Source organism: Drosophila kikkawai, chromosome X, assembly GCF_030179895.1.
Source record: "Drosophila kikkawai strain 14028-0561.14 chromosome X, DkikHiC1v2, whole genome shotgun sequence".
Classification (NCBI taxonomy): domain Eukaryota; kingdom Metazoa; phylum Arthropoda; class Insecta; order Diptera; family Drosophilidae; genus Drosophila; species Drosophila kikkawai.
Window position 1 is genome coordinate 23664050 of NC_091733.1, and position 19215 is coordinate 23683264.

The 19215-nt window shown below is 39.8% G+C and overlaps 4 protein-coding genes across 11 annotated transcripts; 2 read left to right on the forward strand and 2 right to left on the reverse strand.

Moving 5' to 3' along the window:
• Positions 1-452: 452 nt before the first annotated feature.
• Positions 453-10366, reverse strand: LOC108075221 (glutathione hydrolase 1 proenzyme). 2 transcript variants are annotated; one of them, XM_017167563.3, is made up of 5 exons: positions 9820-10366; positions 8775-9760; positions 8507-8700; positions 7906-8434; positions 453-582 (listed from the first exon to the last, which is right to left on the reverse strand). In XM_017167563.3, the coding sequence occupies exons 1-4, from the start codon at positions 9908-9910 to the stop codon at positions 7927-7929; spliced, it is 1779 nt and encodes a 592-aa protein (XP_017023052.1). In that variant the 5' UTR covers positions 9911-10366; the 3' UTR covers positions 453-582; positions 7906-7926. The 2 variants fall into 2 exon arrangements, with proteins under 2 accessions (XP_017023052.1, XP_017023053.1); XM_017167564.3 differs by lacking the exon at positions 453-582 and adding an exon at positions 1055-1289.
• Positions 2546-6698, forward strand: LOC108075222 (uncharacterized). Of its 3 annotated transcripts, none has more exons than XM_070288476.1 (6): positions 2546-3055; positions 4091-4640; positions 4703-4829; positions 5774-5940; positions 6005-6330; positions 6393-6698. In XM_070288476.1, the coding sequence occupies exons 2-6, from the start codon at positions 4206-4208 to the stop codon at positions 6547-6549; spliced, it is 1212 nt and encodes a 403-aa protein (XP_070144577.1). In that variant the 5' UTR covers positions 2546-3055; positions 4091-4205; the 3' UTR covers positions 6550-6698. The 3 variants fall into 3 exon arrangements, with proteins under 3 accessions (XP_070144577.1, XP_017023054.1, XP_017023055.1); XM_017167565.3 differs by lacking the exon at positions 2546-3055 and adding an exon at positions 3088-3290; XM_017167566.3 differs by lacking the exon at positions 2546-3055 and adding an exon at positions 3350-3707.
• A 7-nt stretch (positions 10367-10373) lies between the features above and the next one.
• Positions 10374-15923, forward strand: AnxB11 (Annexin B11). 4 transcript variants are annotated; one of them, XM_017167641.3, is made up of 8 exons: positions 10374-10471; positions 12960-13022; positions 13429-13935; positions 14111-14492; positions 14553-14782; positions 14851-15060; positions 15131-15199; positions 15285-15923. In XM_017167641.3, the coding sequence occupies exons 2-8, from the start codon at positions 13011-13013 to the stop codon at positions 15348-15350; spliced, it is 1476 nt and encodes a 491-aa protein (XP_017023130.1). In that variant the 5' UTR covers positions 10374-10471; positions 12960-13010; the 3' UTR covers positions 15351-15923. The 4 variants fall into 4 exon arrangements, with proteins under 4 accessions (XP_017023130.1, XP_017023133.1, XP_017023134.1 ...); XM_017167644.3 differs by lacking the exon at positions 13429-13935 and having other exon boundaries at positions 10376-10471; XM_017167645.3 differs by lacking the exon at positions 13429-13935 and having other exon boundaries at positions 10415-10471; positions 12963-13022.
• On the reverse strand, positions 15794-18410 carry Traf-like (TNF-receptor-associated factor-like). Of its 2 annotated transcripts, none has more exons than XM_017167649.2 (7): positions 18313-18410; positions 17841-17969; positions 17345-17782; positions 17134-17282; positions 16823-17082; positions 16654-16769; positions 15794-16291 (listed from the first exon to the last, which is right to left on the reverse strand). In XM_017167649.2, exons 1-7 carry the CDS (start codon positions 18337-18339, stop codon positions 15980-15982), a joined length of 1431 nt encoding a protein of 476 aa, XP_017023138.1. In that variant the 5' UTR covers positions 18340-18410; the 3' UTR covers positions 15794-15979. The 2 variants fall into 2 exon arrangements, with proteins under 2 accessions (XP_017023138.1, XP_017023139.1); XM_017167650.3 differs by lacking the exon at positions 18313-18410 and adding an exon at positions 18136-18278.
• Positions 18411-19215: the final 805 nt, after the last annotated feature.

Below are 19215 nucleotides of genomic sequence, written 5' to 3' on the forward strand. Positions count from 1 at the left end.
CATCTCTCCAACTTGACAAGGGGGTTTTCAAAGCTTGCGAAGATCACACTTGATGGCTCACTCCAGCTTGGTTGCACAGGTGGCACACCGGAAGGAGGAAGTTTATGGCGGCGCCTCAGCGAAAGTCCTGTCAGTGGCCTCCTGAGAAGATGAATGCGAGGGCTTATTGAGTCTCTAGTTTCTTCTCAGTAACCTAATGCTGCTGAAGGGAATATGTATATATTTTATATATAAAAATTACTCACGATTGACAATCCATTATGCCGTAATGCCTGTCGTCGTCCATCGTCTTGCAAAGTGCATTGGTCCGTTGCTCTGCCGTCATCGTCATCATCGTCGTCAACGCAGAGTCTTCTTCGGTGCTGATTGTCAGTTATGGTTATTTGAACCACCAAGCTTTGTAATGCTTCAGTTGGCAAATATTATTTAACGTTATTTCTTTTTTTTTTATACTTTTTACTAATGAAATAACTGAAATAAGTAGCTGCCAAGCGAAAAAAAACAAAAGGCAAAATGACGGCTGAAAGCCACATTTTGAGGGTCTTGCAACGCTCAACGGGCCAAAGAAGAGCGGGCCATAAACTAAAAATAAAACAATAAACAATAAACAATAAAAAAGAGGTTCTAATAAAACATATTTACAGGTGTTACATAGTTATTTGAGGTTGCATTTAATTGCAAATATTTCCTATTAAACTAAAGGGAAATAAATGGTGATCATTAGGTAAAAGTAAATTTAATAAAACTTGTAATTTAAATCTAAACGATAACTAATATAAAAAAAATTATTAATAAATATCAATAATTAGTTAATTATCAATAATTATTAACTTAATAGAAACTACAAATTTGGCTTATTTCAAGATAAGTAAATAGGGGCCTTATAAACATGCTTTGCTTTAGAATTCCCAAAGGGTTTTAGCAACCAGCTGTTAAAGTTCAGTTAACTCAGCATCTGTTACTGATTTCTTTTCAAACTAATATATATTTATTTTTTAATCTACTAATTTTATTGACATTTGTTTTAAAATTAAAGTATGTTTATAGCATCATAAATACTATCTGCTACCGTTGAGCCTCATTAAAAAGCCCGGTGTGATCGTCTGCAGATGTAAATACAACCAAGAGATCAAACTACCGGCGTCTTGACACTTCCGCCTGTGAACGTAAACTAATCTTTCAGTTTTCCTCAATCAAGTTTTTCTGAGCCAGATCCGCTATCGTCAATGCATATATCTATATATGTATATAGAGTGAGTTATGCAAATACATGTCTGAGGAAGTCAAATCTATAAATAAATGGACAAGTGGAATACTATATAAGTTTACACACCACAATTAAGTCCGATGAGCATTACATTTATTTTTGTATTGATTTAAATATATATAGAAAGCAGAGGAATATATATTTAATAAAAAACTTTGACTTTTAAATAAAAGTTTAACCTTTCAATTCAGGCTCTATTGTATGTCATGAAAATACCTTTAGGTAACCATTTCCCAATTCATGAGGCAGCCTCTATTTTTGTATAGATTCTCAAGTTAGAAATTTGCTTGTTTTTCGATTACCATTTTTGAGCATACCCTTTTTGGAATTTGCTCTCTAAAATTAGCAACCATAAAGCTAAGAAGAAAAAAAAAACCGGTGTGAAAGACAGCGAAATGAATCATTTACTTAGTAAGTAAAACGTTGAACTGTGCAAACAAATAAAAACAAAAACAAAACAGTTGAGTTTTTAGCACCTTTATGGCATTAACCATCATTTGGATGGTAGGTTCTAAGGCACCTTCCTGAACTTTTTTGGGACACCATGGGTTTTTTATCCAGGTTCAGACTCTCTTTTGGTCTTGCTTTCCTAGGTAAATCTATTAAGATCTAGAGATTATCCTTACTGATGGATAGGTTAAGAGGATCCCTTGAATAAGCGAGTTCACCAACTTATTGATTTTTATTTCTGTCTTAGGGAATATTAGTGGTTCATTAGTTGTTCACTAATTTATTGAATCAGTTCTTTTTTTCAATTGTTTACTGGTTTGTAAATTATTGATTGGTGGATATCATATCATACAAATCAATATAATTTAAAATCACGTTAAGAGAAATAAATGATTTAATTTGCCAGGTTTTGGTGCAGAGGCTAATTCCATTTGCTCATTCACTTATTCATTCAATTGTTTATTTCATTAAATTGTTATAAATTATTGATTGCTGTTAACTGTTAAGACTAGGCCACAGTTTAATTACTCAATTTTGAATTTTCTCTTAGTAAAAAAATTCATTCACTTTGTTTCCTTGCTTAGGTCAGTTCAGTTGTTTACTCAGTTCATTATTCAATTTACCAAGTTCTTAACTGATGTGTTTATTCAATTTTTTTACAAATATTTTTATTAATGGTATTTTAATATAATTTTAAATTTGTTTTATTTGAATTTATATTATTTTTATTTTTATTTTTGTTATAATGTTCTTATATTTACTCAGCTCCGTTAAATTTATAGTTACTTATTTATTTATTCATTCATTCATTTACCCAATTCACCCATTTCTTCACTCAGTTGCTCTCGGTTAGATTGCTCACTTATTCACTCAATTGTTATTACCTGCTGCCAGATCACATTTGTTCACTCAGTTGTTCCCTCAGTTTAAGCATCTTATTTGTATTCATTTTATTCATTTTTATTCATTCTCTGAAATGTTCATTCGGTGTTCATTCATAGCCCAGTGCATATCTTTGCTCGATCGCAGCATACCTTTGCTCTACCCAACTGCAGGGTAGAAAAGTATCTAAATTTTTGCTGCTCTCCCGATCTCAGCCTCAGATTCGGCTTCTTTCTCCGCTTCTGGCTTCTGGAGAGCATGGAGGCGTGCGTCTGTGAGCGGCTTAAATGTGTCTGTGGGAGCAACGAGTGTTCGTGTGTGCGAGTGTGTATGTGCGCTCTTGGCCAGCGCAGGTAAGCAGGCGACCGTTTTTTACTTTTTAGGAGAGTAGCAACGGATAAATGGAAATGGAAATGGTTCGCTTTAAGCGCTCGATCGACGGACGGCGGCGGGCTGGTGAGAATTATTTTTAGTTTGTTTTCGCCTCTTGGTGCGTACAGTTGCAGTGGGCAGTGTTCGGCGCGGTTCGCGTTTTGCTTTTGGATTTGTTTTCATTTTTTATTTCGTTCTTTTCCCGTTTGCCACCCGCCTCCACTGTACTGCAATATCCACTCCAGTCCAAGCCAATCCACGCCATCGAAGAGAGGAGAAGAGATTCCATTCCGACTTTTGGCTTTTTCACTTTGTGGCGGTACGAGAGTTGTGCTTCTGCTCTTTATAAAGTTGTAACACACAGTTTGTTGGCACTGCCGCGAGGCCATCGTCGCTCTAAATAGATCAAAAAAAGCAAAGTTTGGCAATCACAGATTCGGATATATAGCATTGCCATATATCTGTTTATCTGCGATCCAAACGAAACGGAACGGAAGCCTGTTCAGCGGCCCATAACATACAGAGAGAGTCCATAATTCAGAAATTCGAAAATTCCATTGACTTGACAAACCCAAGCGGGCCTGCTGGTCGTTCTCTGGAATTTGTGAATAACAACTAACAATTTCCACCACTCACTTGGCCGGTGGATGCCAACGACCTATTTGAGAAACCGGAAAAAAAAAGACCCCAGAGATCTGAGATCTGATGAAAGCACAGGAAAATGACAAATGTAAAAGTTAGTTATAGCTTTACAGCAAAGATTTGGCTATAAGGCAACTTTCTACAATAACAAAAGTGCTATACATGAAATTATTTCTAGGGTTTTTCAGGGTTTTTTATAGAATTTCCCTTGAAATCTTTACCAAAGGCTAAAATAATGTTAGGATAAACAAAATTCTAGCAGGTCTGACTGAACCTAGCGCTATTCTTTAACTATTTAGAAGTATTCATAAACATATTCCTAGGTTTTTCCTGGAAATTTTATAGTAATTCCCTTGAAATCTTAACCAAAGGCTATAATAATATCAGTTTAAACATTTTCAACACCACAAAAGGAATATATAAATAGTCTGTCTTTGCCTAAACTCAACTCATCATCCTCAATCTTCCTCATTTCAGGTTATGCTGTCTATGGGAAAATGTCCCTAGCACCTGAGGCGGTGCCTCCGCCTGGCTCAATTGGCCTTCCAGCGTTCACTTGCCCCTCCAGAATGCCCTAGGCAGCTTAGCAGTCATGCCATCGTCAACAATCCGTCCCGTTAGCACCTACGACAACCTGGGCGTCACCCAGCAGAGGCAGCAGCAGCAGCAGCAGCAGGCCGAGCTGGAGTTGGAGCCGGAACTTAATGGCAGCGGCACCAGTCACAGCATAGCTGCTGTTAAGGCGGCCCTTAATGATGCCAAGTCCAAGTTCTTTGGCATAAACAACTATGAGTCACCACCGGTGGCGTCAGCGTCAGCGCACGTGCCGGCCATCAAATCGGAGCCCATGTACCAGAATCTGCTCCAGCATGATCCCCACCCGGTGATAAAAGCTGCCCCAGTTCCAGCGATCGTGCCTGTAACTGCTACTGCTACTGCTCCTGCCGGCGATGAGGCACCACTGCAGTATGTCACCACCTACGAGCAGATTCCCCTCAGCGACCTGGATGCACCGCAGCCGTCGCAGGTGAGTTAGCTTTCTCGTATTAACTAAGCTTTCTTGATTATTAATCACTTGATCTTCTTTAGGCCGTCTACATGAGCACCACGGTGCCGCAGAACATGAAGGGCATGAAGATAGCCGGACGACATACGCCGACCAGGAACAGCCTGAGGCACAGCCGGATGATAGTTGTGAATCACAAGAACCATGACAGTATGTTACTTTTAATTTAAAAATTTAATCATAATTAATTCCGTTAAAAAAAAGTCAAAAGTCAAAAGACAAGACCTGAAATTCGGTATTTAAATTGTTGACATGACTCCTCTTAAATTAAAAATTAAAAAGACAAATCATTTAACATTCCGCCAATAGTTTTCCATAAAATCTATATTTTTGGCCGTTAAATGCCATATTTTTAGATACCTACAAATTCTTTAAATCAATGTTAACGATATTTTTGACATGATAAAAATCGCAATATTTTTAAGTGATATATCATAACGAATTTTGATACCCTTGCAGGGAAATCTAATTTCAGTCGGAAGTTGTTTAGGTGGTGAAGGAGTCATTTCCGACCCTATAAATCATATATATTCTTGATCAGCATCAAAAGGCGAGTCTTACTAGCCATGTCAGAGGGAAAATAAATTTTTATAATTTTTTCTAAAAATTTTATAAGGGGTTACATCATTAAAATTGTCAAAATTGAGCCAAAAATGAAATTTCAAATAAACTTAAATTTAGTAAGCAGATTTATTAATTTTATAAAAACTAACACAAAAACGTTTTCAGAAAAATTTAAATTTTAAAATTTATAACTAAGCCAAAATATAAATTTTTAGAATTTAAATGTTTTTTCAAAAACTTATCAAAAAAAAAAAAAGGGGGGAGCATTTTTTTCAAATTTTGTAATTACTAAAATGCTTAAAAATTTACCAAAATTTTGATGTTTTTTAAATGTAAAATAAAAAATTCAGATTTACAAAATATAATATTATTTTAATTTGTGTAAAAATTCTCAAATATTAAGATACCTCTTGTGATTTTAGAGATTTTAATTAGGTATATAAAATTAAAAACTAATTTTGTATATATTTAAAATAAAATAAATAAGAAATACATAAACCCATATTAATTTTAAAATTTTTTTCTTAAAGGTCTCCAAGCTGCTTACTCGAGGCACATCCGAAATCTAAACATTTCGCGACAGCTGCTGATCATGCAATTGGCGGTGGGACTGCTAATCACTGGACTGGCCGTTTGGATACTCATCCTGGCGCCCAATGCATCCATATTGATAAATCCCTACCTGAGCGGTTTGTCTGTAGGTTATTCGTCTATCTAAATACCCGAAATATATACTAATAATCAACACCTCCGCCACATAGCTACTCCTGGCCAGCATTGCGGGTCTGATACTGCACCGGAGAAATGCAAAGAGCGAACAGCACAGGCCAGGCAATAGCTGCTACAAGGTCCTCCTGGCCGAGTCCTATGTGTTCTCTGCCCTGACGCTGATCTTTTGCTGCCTGGCTTTGGTCTGTGCGGCCATAGAGTTTGCAGAGCTGACCTCGTCCCCATCCGGGGAGGGAGCTTGCGGACCGGCGACCAGTTCGCTGTTGAGCTACCAGAACTGTACCTGCTTTTCGGAAGGCGACGAAGATGCAACACCTTCGCCAGCACTTGCCCTGGAGGAGGCGAGTGTCCAGAAAGAGTAAGTTTCAAAGCTGTGATTGTATGCTCTATATTAAAATATATATGTTCATTGCCTTGCAGCACCGATGGATGCGGATCAATTCGCTTGAAATGGAAGTATCTGCTGGCCTTTTCAATGGCGCTAAATACCTTGGGCATTGTTGCAACATTCTTATATATTACGCTATTTATTTGTTGTCGCAGCAACAACAGGAAACACTTTTACACGTCTGTCTAAGAGAGAGAGAGAGTTTCCACTTAGGTATATTATTTAAATTATTATTAAGTTACTGCAAACACACTATTCTTAAAAAAAATACAATAAATCAATCGTGCATGCATGAGACATTGGAGAAAACCAAGGAGAAAGTCAGCACGTAGAGCTTATTTTATGGTTGCATTTTATTATTGGGTTTTCGGGTTTTCGCTTTCGTCAGAACTTTGACAACATTTGGAAACTTTCCCCATTTGGATGTGGAATGCTTTTTGGCATTGAATATACTCAATGGTTATGCTTTTGGTATTACATCAAGTCATTCTTCGAGCTTCTTTGGAGATTAAATACTTAATTATTTATAAATAATTATGGGTTGAAAAGTACTTAAGTTCAGCTAAATCAGCCTTATAATCATGATTACAAACATTGCATGTAATTATCATGTGCTTGCGGAGACTGATAAAAGAACCTTGGTGATTGATTGACGATGTTGTGCCAGAATAGCGTTCTTTTTTATCAGGTATTTCTTTTAGGGATGTAAATATCGATGAATATCTATCGAAATTGATTTAACTAATAATTATAATAATAATATTGCATTTAGCGTTGATATATATTTGGATTATCTCTAAAATATGTCTATAAAAATATTTTTATATTTATATTATAATTTTATATAATTTTGAAAATATCGCAAACCTTGATGTATTGAAGCTTAAAATATTTTAAAGTTTATTTTGCGCTCAATATCATATTCAAAATATCGCAAACTTTGATGTATCGAGGATAAAAATATCAAAAAATATTGCACTTAATGTTACAATTTCGATTATCGATTATTATCGAAAAAGAATCTACGGAAAAACGTTTTTTAATATATTGGACAAATCTAAATTATGGTAAACCTTTTTATATATTTGTTCTGATATATCAAACAAAATATAAACTTATCGCACATATGAATATATATAATATATAAATAAATTAAATACTGATTTAATTATGTTTTTGCATAAAATATCGATTAAGCATCTGTAATTTGAAGTTTTCTGGCATTCTAAATTAAATATTCGGTATCTAGCAAATAAAAGAAAGCAGAGAAATGCTTTCATTTCCTACTTAAAAGAACTACAGGTAAATATATATACCCTTTGTTGTTATAACTATCAATATCTAGCAATTGTAAGCATTGCACCAACTACCCCGACTGTATTTATCTAGCTTTGATTTATATAAATAAAGCTACCAAAGGTCATGAAAGAGCGACTAGTTTTATAATATTTTTCAGTAAAGTAATTCAACGAGCTCTCTTCAAGAAAAGAAGAACCCAAACTCATATACTTATTCAATAATTCAAAAGATTTCAATGTTACTCACCCCGAACAGCATCCAGCCTCCTCAAAATCCCGCTACTCCTCCTGGCTTCCGGAAGTCCGAGTTCACCCAGACGCTGTCATTCTGTTGTGCGATGCCACAAATCACTGAGCCACGCTGCTCATAACGCTCGCAACGATGACCCTTGGCCTGCAGGTCTTTCACTTGATCCTGAACCAGGCCATATTCATAAAACAAAACATTGGGCAGCATCTGGTGATGCAGGCGACTGGCATCAATGGCTGCCTTAATGCTTGCTCCCTGCCAGAGATTGCGCACGAGCAGGGGCAGCAGGGCGGAGATGATTTTGGTGCCACCAGCGGCGCCCACAACCAAACGGACTTGGCCCGACGAACGCTCCGTGACGATGACAGGACACATGGAGGACATGGGACGAGCCGAGGGAGCAATGCCATTTGTTCCAGGCACAAAAGGTAAATCGAAATAATTTTTAAGCTGCTCAAAGGAAAAGTCCGACATGGCATTGTTGAACAGCACACCTGTGCGGCGGCCAGTGCGTCCACTGCCAAAGCTGGAAAAGGGAAAGGAAAGGAATTTAAGTATAAAATAGAAGATAAAATGTAAGAGAGATATTAAAACTTACTAGAAATTAATAGAACTGGTGACCGAAACAGCATCATTGCCATGGAGCACCGAGGTGTGGGCGGTGCCTTGCTCATCCCGTATCTGTATTCCCAGAGAGTCGCCATAGAACTCGGAGTTATTAAAGGTCTGCGAGTCATTGATTTGTGCTGCCACCAGCTGGGCCCATTCAGGGCTGGTCAGGCTCTCCAGGAGCTAGAAAAAATGATAGTTCTTAAGAGCTCGAATGTGAAGGAGAGGGAAAATCAAAGAAAGAGACAAAGACTCACCTCTCTGTTGGCCGATTCGTCCAGTTGCCAGCGCTTGACGAAGCCAAACTTCATGGCCTCCACCATTCGATGTATATCCCGGGCTTCCATTTTGGGGTTGCTGGCGAAATCCGCTCGGAACTCGCACAGAATGTTCATGATGAAGCCCAGGATGTGACCACTGCCCGGTGGCGGAGTTAAATGCAGATCATACTCATCCAGCGGCATCACCAGTGCCCTGCTTAGCTGGGCATCGGCGCGGTTTAAATCCTCCCGGGTAATAGCACTGCCCACATCCGCCAAGTCGGCTAGCAGATCCTCGGCTATAGAGCCATTGTAGAAACTAAGAGGTCCTTCGCGGGCCAGTCGCTCATAGGTGGCGCACAATTGTGCCGGCGGCTGAATGAGATGACCAATGGGCCAGAACTGCCCGGAATTCGAATCTATAAACATCCCTCGCAGCCGTGGGTCGCCCTGGACCATCTCCTGGTTTAGGATTAGGGCATCGTACTGATGCTTGTAGAGGCGATAGCCACTGCGGCAGAGCTCCACCGTTGGCTGGACCAGGTCCGACCACGGCAGCCTCCCGAATCGCTGATGGGCCTGGGCATAGCCAGCCAATTCCGCTGGCACGGCAATGGACCAGCTGGACTTTCTGAACTCCTGCTCGTCGCGGAAAGTGGAGAAGTTTCCAGAGCGCAGCGCCAGCGGGGCTATTTCACGCGCCAGGATGCTGTACGATTTGCGCTCTTCGTGCACGTAGATGTTCATCAGCATGCCGCCGCCGAGTCCCATGCTCTGCATCCCCACCAGACCATTGCAGATCAGGGCAGCGAGGGCAGCATCCACTGCGCTGCCGCCCCTTTCCAGGGTGTTCTTCGCCAGCAGGCTGCACACATTGTGGTCGGAGCAGATGGCCGAGCGGGAGAATTGGTGCAACGGTGAATTGGACGGTGGCAGGGGATCCTCAGGGTCGGGGGGCGGTCTCCTGGCCACCTTTTGCTTGGCTATGGGACACGAGGTGTTGGGAAATTGGGTAATCTCTGTCACTTTTCGCACAACTTACCATTTTTTGCAGGAAGCCGGTACCAGTACACGGCCAGGACGACAATTACGAGCGATGCAACAAGGCTGTTCAAGGTGATCCTAAGGAACATGACGTGGAGATTGTAGTCCTGGTTTACGTTGCCATCGCACAATAGGAAAGATGTAAATACGGCAAGAATGTCCTTTTCATTTCAAAAAACAAAACAACTGGCCGCCTGTGTGACCGCATTTTGGTTGTGGGCAACGTGTGACCGTTTTAGGGAAATACACAAAATACCGAACTTTTGCATTGGCACACACTTTTGCATTTTCTTTATCTGAGGTGTTGGTAATTTCACTATGTATTTTATTTGTTATTTATTTATTTATAAATAAACGTATTTCTTTATTTAATTTTAAAATAATTCTCAACCGTTCACACTATAAAAATCGATAGGCTTCAAAATCATCGAACGATTTGGTATTTTATTCGCTCTTTGTAGTATTTTTGGGCGCTAGATTCAAACAGTGATCGTTATCGATTAGAGGGACACGCAATTGAGTTATCAAACGGCAACAGGTGGTTGTCCCTCCCTGGTGGTAGGTCAGTTGATAAAAAAAGCCTCGACATTGTAAAGTACTCAAGCAAGTCGTCGTCGCGTCGTCGTCGTCTGGTGTTGAAGATACTTAAAGTAATTAAAAGGTTTATGCATATTTAAATAGTGCGAATTAGCCATGGTCTTCGACTCACTTTAACCGTGGCATTCGCATTCTTTTCGGGTCGCCTGGGACGTGTGTGTGCCATAATAAAGCGAGAGAGAGCTGCCTTTAATTTATAAAACAAACTCTGTGTGTGAGACATATATTGCGCCCATCTAATCTCCGCAGAGGCATACATATTTATGTACGCGGACGTGTGTATCTACTGGGCAAAGACGTGTATCGTACGACGTCGTCGGTGTTACAGCATTGGAAGCACTCGATTCGTATCTTTAAGATACAATTGTATCTCCAAGTCACACACACACACACACACAGGCAGGGGTGCCCATCTGTTGATTTGCGACCTTGCAACAAAATAATTACTATTTAGAACTCTGTGATAATGCCGATGGCCGTTGCACATCAGATATCTGATAATGTGGCATGTGGGTCTGCCGGGGGGAGGGGCAGGAGGAAAATGTGGTTGAGTGTAAGATGAATCATCTTGGGATGGCAACAGCTCCCGGCTCTTGTTGCAAAACAAATGTATATCATGAAATACATTTCCCCCGTCGATAGTGAGTCAAGTTCTGGCAGTTTCTGCCGAAAGACGAATGAAGCTTACATATTATAAAGAATTGTTTATTAAACAAAAATCATTAAACAATTAGGAATATTAAAGCTTATCTTTTGGGATTTTAAATGCCAAGTTGGGTCTGCTTTAATCTTCAATCTAGTTAATTTATTAAGGCTTTTATATCACATTTTCTGCTTTTTAGAAATCTTGTAAATTTTTAAAATAACTAATTTGTTTACCCCTTTTCTTAGTATCGTTTCTTGGCACGCATTTGTAGTATAAAAAAACACAAGTGTACATACTTATTAAATATGAGCTGCCGGGTTATCCCAAATAAAATCGAATAGTTCATAAACAAAGGCATACATACTCTTGTACATACATATGTACAAAAGCTCCAAAAATCGAAGACTAGCGAAAACATAAATTCTTCGGCAAACCCAACTGATTAAATTTCATACATTGTATACCCCGCAGGGCTTACAGTGAGCACACAATTTAATGAACCAAAGATTAGCTTATTTATGTTGAATTTTGATTAATATTGTTGCAATTTTTATATATTTAGATATTTTTATAACTCTTAAAAATTAATGATTTACTTATTTTAAAGCTAACCCAAATGATTCCTTCAATTTATGATTTATTATTTGGTTTTTAATTTGTTTTAAAATGTTTTATATTGAAATTATTTATTTTATTTAAAATTGTTACAAATTCTATATAGGTTTTAAGGCTTTAATATTCAAAATTATATCTTGAGATTGCAACAAACAATTTCATGTGTTTTCGGAGCCCTTAAAGATCGTTTGCCAGCACATTTGGGTTCATGGTTATTTCTTTTTTTATATTAAATTTAAAAATATAAAATATTATAATATTTAGAAGCTACTGTAGTTCGCCCGTATGAACTTTCATTTCCGACTTTTGTTTTCGGCATATTCCCCCTAATGACTTCGGCGCCTACGTGTCTGAATATATACAATACACGACATCAAGATACAAACAAACAAGGCTCATAAGCAGTAAACTCGGCCCTAAGGGCTGACTCATCATTCGCATTTGGCTTGTATGTATTAATAGTAGCTTCTGACGCTGCTGGGAAATAACGAATACAAAACACGAATGCCAACTTTCACAGTGACGTTGAAATTGAAACGTTGAGTAGCTTTAAATTATTAAAGGGGGATTGGGATTCTTTGAAAAATACTTGTTGACTTTAATAAAATTCCCAAGACAGCTATTAAAATATTTATTAGATGTGATTATTACTTGTTTCTTGAGGAAAAGGTCTTTGAAAATATTTTAAATCATTTTTATTTCGACTTTTAATTTTTGTTACCAAATTAATTAGTTATATTTAGCTTTAAAATTATTTATTAGATGTGATTATTACTTGTTTCTTGAGGAAAAGGTCTTTGAAAATATTTTACATAATTTTTATTTAGACTTTTAATTTTTCTTACGAAATTAATTAGTTATATTTAGCTTTTAAATTATTTATTCGGCATTAATATTACTTGTTTATTCAGGAAAAACTCTTTAAAAATATGTTAAATAATTTATATTTAGATTCAAAAACCTACATTTAGTTTTTTCTTGAAAATTAATTGGTTATATTTAGTTTTTTTGTATATAAATAAGTAGAGCAAATATTGATGGCTGTACGCATAATTCCAGGGTCTCTTTAATTAGCAGACAAATTAATCAGCGTGATATTTGGGTGTAACATAGGTGACATAATACCACCGGAGTCATATTAAACTCTAAAAAAACAACAAACTATATCAGGTGGCTGCGACTGCTATGTCGTGTTACCTTCCAAAAACACTTGTATTTACTATGTTAAGTTAAATATTTTTGATTGAATTCTAACTGTTTCTCCCTTGTACCTTTTCCAGTAGCTGAATCTCCAAAAACAGGAAAACCCAAAGCGTAGAATCTCCCTCATAATGTATCCCTTCGTAAGTTGCCAATCCTTTTTAGACGAGCCTAAAAACCTTAAAAGCATCATTCACTCACCAAACTCTTATTTAAGCACGTTTAAATGTATATAAATTGTATATAAATTTTAGAAAATATTTAAAAAAAATATGTAAAAATTATATTCAGAATGGAAAGAGAAGTGCATGATCTAGAAGTCATATTTAATACATATATATAAATATTATTAATAATATATTCTAGACTCTAAAATATTATATTTATTTTTTACAATTTAAAAGAGGGGCTTTTCTTTGTTTAAAAAAAAAAACATAAATCTTTAATATTTCATTTCCAATCTCAGTTGCGTGAGCTTCATCAAAGCTTGACTTTGCAAGCTTATCATTTAAAAAAATAAATACTTTGTATAAATATAATCTTTTATAGGGTACTGGAGCAGGATATCCACCGCAGTATCCCCCCACTTCCAATAACGAGCCACCGCGAGCGCCCTTTGGAGCTGGTTGGGTGCCACCGATGCAGCAGAACTCACCATACCCACCACCCACTGCCACCCATCAGACTCCTGCTCCCTATCCGCCAATGTCGGCACCATATCCGGCTGCTCCGGCTCCCTATCCCACCTCGAACCACCCATATCCATCTGCATCATCACAGCAGCCGCACCACCACCACCACCAATACCAACCAGTCTCGAACACACCCTATCCCATGGATCGTGGATTTACCCCGGCCATGACGGCTGGCTATGATGCGGGACCAGGATATGGACATGGCTATAGGCATGGGCATGGACAAGGGCAGCAACAGTGGCAGGGACAGGGGCAAGGGCATGGTTATGGGCACGGGCATGGTCAGGGCTATGGGTATGGACAAGGGCATGGGCATGGTCAGGAGCACGCGCATCGGTCTTTCCCTCCAGCTCACAGAGAGGTTGGTCATCAGACAATTGGCCATCAAAATTAGCACCACTCGCTACCCTCTTTGGGCGGGTTTCCACACCACAAAACAAAAATTCAATCATTTCACCAGTCATTGTCACCCAAGAAGGATCTTAACCATCCAATGATTCTCATCCATCCCTCGTGTGTGTCTCCTTTTTTTTCAGGGAACTCCTACTGTGTTGCCGGCGCAGGACTTTGATCCCGTCAAGGATGCCCACGACTTACGCAAGGCCATGAAGGGCTTTGGCACGGATGAGAATGCCCTGATCAACATCATTTGCCGGCGGACGAACGAGCAGCGCCAGGAGATCCAGCGCCAGTTCAAGACGCACTTTGGCAAGGACCTCATCGAGGATATCAAGTCGGAGACGAGCGGCAACTTTGAGAAGCTGCTCGTTGGCCTCCTCCGTCCCATTGTGGACTTTTACTGCGCCGAGCTGAACGATGCCATGGCCGGAATTGGCACCGACGAGACGGTCCTCATTGAGATCCTGTGCACCCTGTCCAACATGGAGATCTATACCATCAAAAACCAGTACTTACGCTGTAGGTTAAACGTAGGTTGTTCGCATGGAAACATATTAATTCTCTAGCTTTTGTGTCCAGTGTACGGCGCTCACCTGGAGTCGGAGCTGAAGTCGGAGACCTCGGGCAACTTCAAGCGACTCCTCACCTCGCTGTGCACGGCGGCCCGAGACGAAAGCGGACGTGTGGATCCCGCTGCGGCCAAGGATGATGCCCGGGAGCTGCTCAAGGCCGGCGAGCTGCGGGTGGGCACCGACGAGAGCATGTTCAACATGATCCTCTGTCAGAGGAACTATCAGCAGCTGAAAATGGTAAAGAGAATCATTTAATTTTATTATTATTTTTTATTATATATATATTTTTCCTTTTACCTTGATAGATATTCCAAGAGTACGAGAGCATCACTGGCCACTCCCTGGAGAAGGCCATCAAGAAGGAGTTCTCCGGCGACATCATGGAGGGCCTGATTGCCATCTACAAGTGTGTCACCAACAAGGCCGAGTACTTTGCCTCGCGACTGCACAAGTCCATGGCCGGCATTGGCACCAACGACACTCAGCTGATCCGTGTCATCATCACGCGCTGCGAGGTATTAAGAGCTAGGAGGAGGGTCTCTTTTTCTTAATTTCTTTTTGCTTAAAACTGATTCTTAATTCCAGATTGATATGACAGAAATCAAGGTGGCTTTCGAGCGTTTGTACGGCAAGTCGCTGAAGAGCTGGATTAAGGTATGTGCAGTTTATCGATAAAAATAGATAATTTATCGTTGCAATAAGCGATAAATATTATATTATATTTATTATTTATTTTCAGGGCGACACCTCTGGCCACTACAAGCACGCTCTCTACGCCCTGGTGGGCGAACAGCGCTCATCTTAAGAATCTCTTTCTTTAAACAAAAAAACAAACAAATCCAAAATCAGATCGAACCGCAGAGATAAATCAATTATTCGAATATGTAATCTCCTCAATTTTTTCCCTTGTATTTTATGACTTGCATATACATACGCATACACACACTTTGTAGACTCTAAGTGCTCACAGATAATACCTGATCGGGACCCATTCCCAAGTCCGTTTGTTTGACAATTTTAGGATCTGATCTATTAAGATGACCGACCACTTCATTAGGATGTAAAGGAGTCGCCCAGTTCCACTTGCTACTTGTTTTTTCACACACCCATAAAATGTTATAATTAAAAAAAACCTAAAATCTAGTATTCGTCTCAACCTGTGCCTCAAATGTAACTCTATTGCCTAACGCTAAAAAGCATTTAAACCAGCGAACATACACCGAACTATATATATACACTATATATGTATGCATTTTGAAGCGACTAAGATTTTATACACTTACATATATACTATACATAATCGTGTTTATTAAACGATTTCAACTTCTAGTTTGCTCTCACTGGAATAAATTATTACATATGTTGTTGTTCTCAGTAATCGGCGACAGGGGTTGTTGTTATGTTTCTTCTGGGGGATCCCAAAAGTAGGCTCCATCATAGCTTGAGAATGCGAACCTCTATGAACATGGCATCGTTCCTCAGATAGTTGCGACTGGTGATCACCTTGTGCGGTATGTGAAAGTACTGGTTGCTCTGGATAAAGTCATCGCTCTTCTTTCGCACAAATATCGTTTTCACATAGTCCTGGGCCTCGGCCATATTCGAGCTTTGGTCACGGATCACAATCTCGGCCTGGAGGCGACAGGGCCAGGCCAACAGCGGATCATATTCGCCGGATAAGACATTGAGGCAAGCAATCATATTCCGACCCTTCCAGGTGCCCTTGCCGTTCAGGTAAATGTCCAGCTGCAGGGTATTAAAAGAGTCATTACTTTAGGTTTTTGGTTTGCTTTGAAAGAGGGTACACTTATAAAAATGTTTACCTAAAATCGCCCTTAAAAAGCCGATTTTTGCAAGTACATTTAGAAATTCGCAGAAGAGACGTTGCCAGAAATGTTAGAACCAGTTGGGAATCATAAGCGCACGTGTGCGGAATTTTTAGCTCCAAATTTTAGGGCAACTTCGCCCTGGTTTCACGACAAAATTGGCCATCAAAACATGGACACATTATCTTAATTCTAATGAAAATTTCCTTAGTTTTAGGGCAATATTTTTGTCGGGCGATCTTTCTTAAATCTATAAAATTATTTTTACAAGTGTAGACTCACCCTTAAAGCATAGCCAAACGCCTTGTTGGAGAACATGGCGCTGTGCAGGATGGTGTCATACTGCTTGGCCTCGTCCAGCTTCTTCGAGTAGTCCTTGATGCGCCAAATCAAGTGACCTAAAGAAGGCACTGGGATTAGGTAAACCCTTAGTATGCTTAAGACACCTTACCCCTGATATTTTGAACACTGGCAATGCGCTGCTGCATGGCCATTTGGTTCTCCAAATCCGACAGATTCTGCATGGTCTGGTGGAGAGCTCTGTCCAGCTTGTCGCAACGCTCCTCCGTCTCGCAGACAATGTTCTTCACATTCTTCACCTCGTAGTCCAAGGTGGCCTGCTTGGTGGTGACATAGTCACTGTTGCCCAGCTTGGTCTTGATGTCCTCGTTGATCTGCTGCATGAACTCCTCGATCTGGAAGAACTTGTCGCTGCAGGTGGCTTCAGCAAATGCCTTCAAGCCGAGATAGTGGCTCACTCACCGATTCTGGCGCTCGTTCTCAAAGATAAGCTCCTCCAGCTTGAGGATGTTGTCGTTCAGCTGGTTCTGGTGGAAGGTCACGTCCAGGGAGAGTTGATTTACCAGTTTCTGGGCCTCGTCTAGCCTGGATTCGACTTGCTCCTTAAGGGACTTTGGTGGAAAAGGTAAAGTAAGAAAGGATTTATATTTATTTAATTATAAAACCAACCCACCTGAGTGATATTGCAGCAGTATTGAACATCCAGCTGGTTCTGTTCCAGGGCATAGGCTCTCTGGGAGGCCTCCTCCTCGATTTGGCGACGCAGTCCTCCAACCACCTCGTCCGTGTCCCGGTTCCAGTCCTCCACCACCTGGTTCTGCTTGCGGATATTACCCACATCTGTGATGAGATGCAGGCGTTGACGTATCTCCTCGTTCAGCACCGAGCGAATGGTGCCCACATCCTGCTCCAAGGCCTGCAGGCGATGATCGGACTGCTGCTGGTCCAGCCTATCCATGCTGGCACTCAGCCGCTGGCCATTGAGGAGCTGCTGCTGCTGCTTGGCCCGTGGGCATTCTTTCAAATGAGAGCGCATGCGGATGCGTGGAATAAAGGCCAGGCAGCCCTTGGGGCACTCTTCCAAGACCTGGCCGCAGTGGATCAAGTGCTCCTGTGGGGCAACAAGTATATAGAATCAGGTGGAAGATCGAGGAGGCAGTTACTCTTACCGTAAAAGTCTGCGCATCAAACCATTCGTTGCAAAACAGACACGACGACTTCTCATACTTGATTATGGTGGTGGACTTGGCCGGCTCCTGTTCCTCTGCCTGGTCTGGAATGATCTCCCGCGACAAGGCCTTGGTAAAGGACATGGTTAGAAGGGGGGAAGGAGGAGGTAGAGAATTCAAAAATTGATTCAATTTGTATTATTTTTTAATGCTGCCAGAACACCGCCCTAAACACACACTGAACGCAGAACGTTGGAAATGATTAAGAGAGCCTTCCTCGGCGTGGTAGTCATACCCGCACACATGGGCACTTTTGCGCGCTGATTACACCTCATGGACATGGACTCAGTTTAGATACTGCTGCTACTCCTCCTCCTCCTGCTGCTCCTCCTCCTCCCAGCTTTAGGCGGCCGTGAAATCTATGTGCGATAGCGAGCACACATTGCCCCACTATTGAGTATTTGGTACTAACCCAGCGAACTCTTCGCCGGCTCTCCATAAAACGCAACTGGAAAGGGCCTACTAATAAAAATATTAATTATGTGAGCCACTCCACTCTCGATCTCTGCCAGAATTCGCTGCGAATGTGCCACGAAAGAGTGGGTGTTATCTACCTACGAATACACCCATAGACTCCCGTGCGAGATATCATTATCATCGAAAGAAAAATGGGCTCACGAATGGAAACGACGCCATCAACCAGATAAGGCCGTAATGGGGTTAATACACTTGTAAAAATTTTTACCTTTAATAAAATATTTAGAAAATTGCACTTAAAAAGGAGCCAAAAGCTAGACGCCTTAGATTTCAGAAAAAAATAATCTGTAAAATCAGAAAAATAAACTAAAAATTAATATAATAAACTAAAATTTAGGGCAATTTTTGTTGAGTCTAGAAAAATGGTCTTGTTTTAGGATTATTTGCCCAAAAAATATATTAAAGTGCATTTTTTTTTTAACTTAAGAAAGATTTTCTTACTCTTAAGACTTTTTGAGTGTTTTCTAAAATTTAAAAAATTTTTCAAATTTTAAAAACATTCACAAGCACATATGTAAGTAACACATACAATACCACATAAAATCACAACCAATACACACACACACATACACTTGCCACTGTATAAACCTAAGGCTGGCTACCATTACTTCACTCCAGGAATGCTAGAACCAGTTGGGAATTATATGTGCACACGAAAGACAATTTAAGAGCCAATTCGCTATGGCTTTTAATGGAAATTTGACCAGAAAAACAAGTGTAATTTGCCTTTATATTAAGAAATAAACTTAAGGAAGCAAAACGCCCTTAATATGAGAAAAATTAATTATTATAAAATGAATTATATTAATGGTGGCTTGCCTAGATTGTTCATCATTAT